General features: G+C 41.3%; 1 protein-coding gene across 2 annotated transcripts; it reads right to left on the bottom strand.

The window, feature by feature from the left end:
- Positions 1-362: 362 nt before the first annotated feature.
- Positions 363-4736, bottom strand: LOC101160551 (C->U-editing enzyme APOBEC-2). 2 transcript variants are annotated; one of them, XR_908816.3, is made up of 5 exons: positions 4423-4736; positions 3232-3456; positions 2467-2775; positions 2232-2394; positions 363-898 (listed from the first exon to the last, which is right to left on the bottom strand). XR_908816.3 is itself a non-coding variant. In XM_004068924.4 (4 exons), exons 1-3 carry the CDS (start codon positions 4605-4607, stop codon positions 2472-2474), a joined length of 714 nt encoding a protein of 237 aa, XP_004068972.1. In that variant the 5' UTR covers positions 4608-4734; the 3' UTR covers positions 363-898; positions 2467-2471. The 2 variants fall into 2 exon arrangements, 1 of the variants encoding a protein (XP_004068972.1); XM_004068924.4 differs by lacking the exon at positions 2232-2394 and having other exon boundaries at positions 4423-4734.
- Between the last annotated feature and the right edge of the window lie 1264 nt (positions 4737-6000).

The raw sequence follows: 6000 nt of genomic DNA, 5'->3' as shown, positions 1-6000 counted from the left end.
ACCTCTGTGTCTGATGGAACGTGTGCACGTCTGGCTGAAAGGATCAGAGGTTTTTTTCTGACAGAGAAACTCTGTGTTTGCTGTTACTCTGGAGGAATCTGGAGCATTAAATAGACAGAACCCAGAGCAAAAAAAGAAATTCTCATCAGAATAAGATCCTTTTGCACTCCTTTCCATCAGAGTTTCTGCAAACAAATGGAGAAAAGGAAGTTCTTTCTCATGCTTTTTTGATGGCTGCAGACAGACCTCAGACATGGTTCATTCAGAATTCAAACCCGTACAGAATTCTAACCTGTACTGGAGGAAACTCCAGATGGTTAAATGTGTCATGTGAGATAGCTAAAAGCTTCAACAGAAAAACATATCCTTCAAAAACAGATTTATTTTGGTTCTTGTCAAGTTTGCACATAAACTGTGAAGTACATCTACAGAAAGACTGGTTCAGAAACAAGAGAAGTCGAGATGTGTGTCAGGCATAGTGGCGGAGGGCTGATGATGTGGGCTTGCTCTGCAAGAACTGTACTGAACTACAATCTCCTCTGTTATCAGAGATCAGCAGGGGACAAAAGATCCAGAAGGTGGGACGGATGAAGGTAAGAAAGAGAGGAAAGTCGGTAAGATACAAAAATTCTTGACGACAAGTGTTTAGACCTTTTTGACAGAGTTCAGCCAGAATAATAGTTTGATCTTTGGAATACAGAGTTGGTTTTATCACAAGTTTTTCCAAGTCCTTAAAGATTTTTTAACCAAAAATGCAGAATCCAGATCCCCCAGTGCAGGTGCTTCCATACCACTCCAGGTTCCAGAACGTTCAGCTAGTCCAGGAAATGTTTGTGCCCAGCTGAGGGATTGCCTGGCATCTGTGCTCGGAGTGGTACACTGCAGTCATGGAAAAAAGCTGGAAAACAGACAGATATGGGCCATCAGTGAGGTTTTCTAAGATGAAAATGAAGACGAAAATCAATGAATCAGTAGTATTCAACAAAAAAAAATGCTTAGGTTTAGCCAATGATGGCTTCTGCACATAAGAAAAGCAGCAGCATCATGTCTAAAAACCTGTCTGAAAGGAAGCGTCCTTCAGATTAATCCATTTTAATTTGGACAAACACTGAAATATTTCTGTCACCTGTGAAACTCACAATTAACAAGAATTTAAAACAAATTAATAAAGCTGTACTGTAGCAAAGTAAATGATATAGTGATGTATCACTCATTTTTGAGATACTAATAGAACATTTGTAGACACACTTGACTGCTGCATGCACAACAAAACCACTGTCCACTCAATAGGCCAGAGTGATGGAGAGTGTGGAAAAGAGATGAACAGACAATTTTCAAAAGTTCAATTATATGCTTCTGTGGATGTGTTCACTTCATGAAGCTAAGGTTTTCTCTTGCTGTGTGGATTTTTATGCCAAATCTGGCAACCCTAGATATCTGCATGAAAATTAGCAGATCAATCTATCAAAGCTTTTCATGTCACTTGCCCTTCATACAACAGCATGACAGACAGACAGAAATAGCATTTCCTGGGATCATAAGAGTAAAGGTAAAAACAATAGAATAAAATATTAATAGGCAGCAACAAACAAATTAATAAACACTGAAAAATAATAAAAAGGATCCACGCTCACACTCAGCTATCCTGACCCCCAACTACATCCCACCCTCACTTTTAAATCCACCTAAACATATCTATATGTGCCCAAAAAAGGTTAAAAAGATAAAAATTACTGCACAGTGGTGTTATTCATCCAATCAATCAACATGTCCGTTACGTAAAATGACCAATGCACATGGAAACAAAAATACAACTGTTGATCCTCGTTTGGTATTTTAATAGCTTGTGGTAAAAAGCTGTTGAGTCTAGTGGCTCCAAATGTTATGCTTCGGAGATGACTTAATAAAATACAAATCATTGTTTAAAAAAAAACACAGTAAAATTATTTAACGAGTTTTGTTGGAATAAACACATATTCAATTGTAGTAAAATATTTTTTCTATTAATAAACTTATTTTAAACATTCCAACTTTACTTGAATCTCCATTTTTCGTCACCTGAAAAAGTTCTTCCTATTTATTTAGAACTATTTTTCTCTACTGTCGCCCATTGCTTGGCCATCACAGAAATGACTTTAACATTTTAATTTAACATTTTAGTCACTTGTAGACTAATGAAAACATTGGCTAGAGTTTTATGAACTGAAGTGGGGTACAACAATCATAATTACCTTAACTTGATTTGATATTCCCTGGTTTTTGTGTAGACAACTTCAGTGGTGAATTTAAGTATAACGTCTGTTTGTCAGAGGTAGTTGAAACCTTGGTGGTTCAATTGCTGGCTGCTGCAGTCACATGTCAATGGCTCCTTGGGCAGAACACTGAACCCTCACGCTGTAAATGCATTTATTTATGGATGAATGGGTTTCATAAGCATGGAGCTTTTATATTTATAAAGACACTTACTGCAGTCAGTGCAGAATCTGGTCCAGCTTCTCGTGGTAGTACTCATAGTTATCTTTGCAGTCCTCCCACAGGTTCAGCGGTTGCTCTTCAGTTTCCACAAAGGTGTCCCAGGTGTAAGAGAAGTCCAGAGGCTTCATCACTCTAAGCTTGCAGCCGGCGCTGTGCAGGGCCTTCAGACCAGCCTGGACCTCCTCTGCCTCCCACTCGAACAGGCGAGCAGAAAAGATGCTGAGCTTGACATTTTTCCTGGCCTTCAGCACCTCTGCTAGCTTTAAGGAACAAGCGTGGCAAGGGCTGGACGACACGTACCTGAGAAGAGAGGGACCGATGAGGCAACCACCAGGGGCTGCATGATGTTGAGGGGAACAGTCTACATCCCATTAAAAATGTCCGTCACATGGTGATTGATAACATCAGTGTTGACTGTTAGATGAGGTTTAGCTGTTTAACGTTCAGAAAACTGGTGCTGATTCCTAACAATTCTGACTCCTTTCTTTGTAAAAACTGCTTGCATGCCCACTTTTACAAGCTTTCAGAAGGTTGTTGAACATCAGGATCATGGCAGGCACCTCTTAAGACGTACTTGTCAGAGTCTGGAACCAGTGATGAGTGAACCATCAAGATTCTGGGCTGTGACTGCCTTCTTAGCATCACTAACATACCGTACTTTCTTTCACTCTCTGGAGTCAAACTTTAATTGAATTATTGTTTGGATCCTATAAACCTCCCCACCCCTCTGCACACGCCCGTTCTGGAGGACCATACCAGGTTATTGTATACTGAACATTGGGGTCAATGTTCGGCAGACAGTGTGTGAAGAATGCCTCCTCAGCGTGGATCCCAGCGTGTTCATCCTCCAGGTAGCCCCTTAGCAGCCCATCCCCAGCACCCCCAGTATCAACCAGGTAACACAGCAGCGTCTTGTTGCGCCCGGACGAGTACTCCACATTTTTGAACTGGAACTTGAAGACAAATGGGTCGATCCGGTCTCTGAATGAACAACAAACCAGAGAAAAATTGTTAATTGCTTTTTTTTGTTTTCATTGGTCTTTACATCAGAGCAGTAGATGACACAGGCTGCATGGTGGAGCAGTGGTTAGCACTCTCACCTCACAACAACTAAATCCTGATTCAAATCCCTGCTGGAAGATTTCTGCGTTCATTTTCTCTCGCTTCCTCCTACAGTCCAAGAACATGACTCTTGGACTGATCATTCTAAAATTTCCCTTTGTGTGAATATGTGTGTGTGGCTTAGCAATGGACTTGGCACCTTCCCAGGGTGTATTCCGCCTTCACCCAACTGCTGTGACAGGCTCCAGCAACCCTGTGACCCCAAACGGGTAAATCAAGTTCGGAAAATGGATGGATGGAACAATAGATGATGAGGGGGTAGAAAATAAAACCTGAACCAGACCCTGACTCCAACACAAATCTGTTTTCACTATAATTCAATGACCCAGAATTTATCACCAGGCTCTCTTACAGTTCTGCTGAGCAGACTTCCCCCTCCAACTTTGTGCCAGACAGCTTGGATGTGTGAGGAACCTGAGCTGAACTTTGAACTGTCTGGATCGTTTCTGATGTGGATGACTTAAACCTGTCTACTTTCTGCTTAGGGGGTCAGATGTGGGACATCATGGTTTAAAATGCAGATGTTAAACTGAAGGTTTAGCACTGGTCTGCTTAAAAAAAAAAAAAAAAAAAACATTTGCTACACCTTTTTCTGGTTTACTCAAAAAAAAAACACTTCAACTTGTTCGAGACTCTTTCCATCAACATTAATTCTTTGCTCCTGTTTTCCATAAACACTGTGACTGATCACGTGCTGTAAAGCACTTGGATAAAAACGTTTATACACAGAAGCCAACATGCAGACCTGAAAGGACCATCAGAGTTAGTGGGTCATTGCTTTACTCCAAAGTACCTAAACAGAGTGCTGAGTCAGCACTGACCTACCCAGTGATGACTTCAAAAGGGGGTAGCTCCATGGGCTCAAACTGAAGTGTGCCATTCTCACTGTTTTCCACTGCAGCAGCAGATCCTGAGGAGACCTCTCCGTTCTCCTCAGGCTTCTGTCCGTCATCTCTGACCTCCTCAGTCCGTTCTTTCCTCTTTGGCAGGGCGCGCTTTTTGTCAGCCATTAGAAAATTATAGTGCAGACAGAAGATCAGAAGACACCAAAAGAAGATCTGAGGTGGGAATAGAGAGAAGACAGAGGAGAACTGAAAGCAGACCAGCCTGCAGAAGAAATGGAGTCAGACAGAGAGGGGGTGGGGGGCAAAGGGAGAGCAGCAGAGACTGGGATTGGTGGGGGGAACACAAATTTGGGTTTTATTCAAAGAGTTCAGGAACAGAGAAAAATTCAGAGGCTGCTCTGCATTGGAATCGGAGAGACTTTGACTCAAACAAAAAGATCAGAAATCAGAAAAAATCTGCAGCTGATTCTAAAAATATGAAGAAACCTTTAAAGGATCTTCAGGCTGCAGCAGCTGCGGCGCTATTTACAGGACGGCGTGTGCACGTGACGGCCACTGCAGTTAGACCCAACATGCACGCTCATGTGAACTCAGACCTGAGTGTGCTGAAAACTGAGACTCTTAATTTAACCCAGTGTGCACACTTAAACACACACACTACAAACCAGCTGCACACAATACTACTATGAACTCAACACCAATGCCACAGACACAACACAACTGCTGTAGAAACAACTAAAATACTGCACACAAAATTGCCACACACACAGACAAATGCTGCACACAAAGAATAGTGCACACAAAGCAACATTACTGACCCCACAACAAAATCACTAAACACTCAACGGCTGCACACTCAACGAAACAACTCCTAAACACAACGGTTGCACACACATGAAAATTACTACACACTTAACTGCTTCACTCACAAAACAAAACCACTGTACACACAACTGCTGCACACAACAAAATTACTACACATAACTGCTGCACACACAGCAAAATAATTACACACTCAGCTGCTGAACACATAACAAAAAGCACTGCACACACAACCATATTACTTAACACAACTACTGCACATACCAGTAATTACTACACACTTGAATGCTGCATGCACAACAAAACGACTGTCCACTCAATAGGCCAGAGTGATGGAGATTGTGGAAAAGAGGGGAACAGGCAATTTGAAAAGTTCAATTATTTGTTTAAAAACAACAACAAAGAGTCGCCCAATAAATGGGCCAGATGGATTAGTTGGCCAATATAGAGTGCTTAGATGTATGTCCGCACCTGCCTTTTATGATTATTTCTAATGAGCCAATATGAGGTAAATGCAAAAAATGTCTGTTTTTTCAGCTAAGCCTCTCTGCGTTTTCACAAAGAGAGTTTAATTAAAGTTCAAAGTTGGATTGCAAGGACTAGTTTTGATCCGGAAAGATTCATTATCTTTTCTGCAGTTGTTCAGCAAAGGAATTGCTATTCAAGCAAAGTTACTTTTGTTTTTATAAACCAAAACTATGCAAAAAATGGTGGGAGTAGAATTTAATTTGAACAT

This window comes from Oryzias latipes, chromosome 5, assembly GCF_002234675.1.
Source record: "Oryzias latipes chromosome 5, ASM223467v1".
Classification (NCBI taxonomy): domain Eukaryota; kingdom Metazoa; phylum Chordata; class Actinopteri; order Beloniformes; family Adrianichthyidae; genus Oryzias; species Oryzias latipes.
This window is presented reverse-complemented; position numbering and strand designations above follow the sequence as displayed.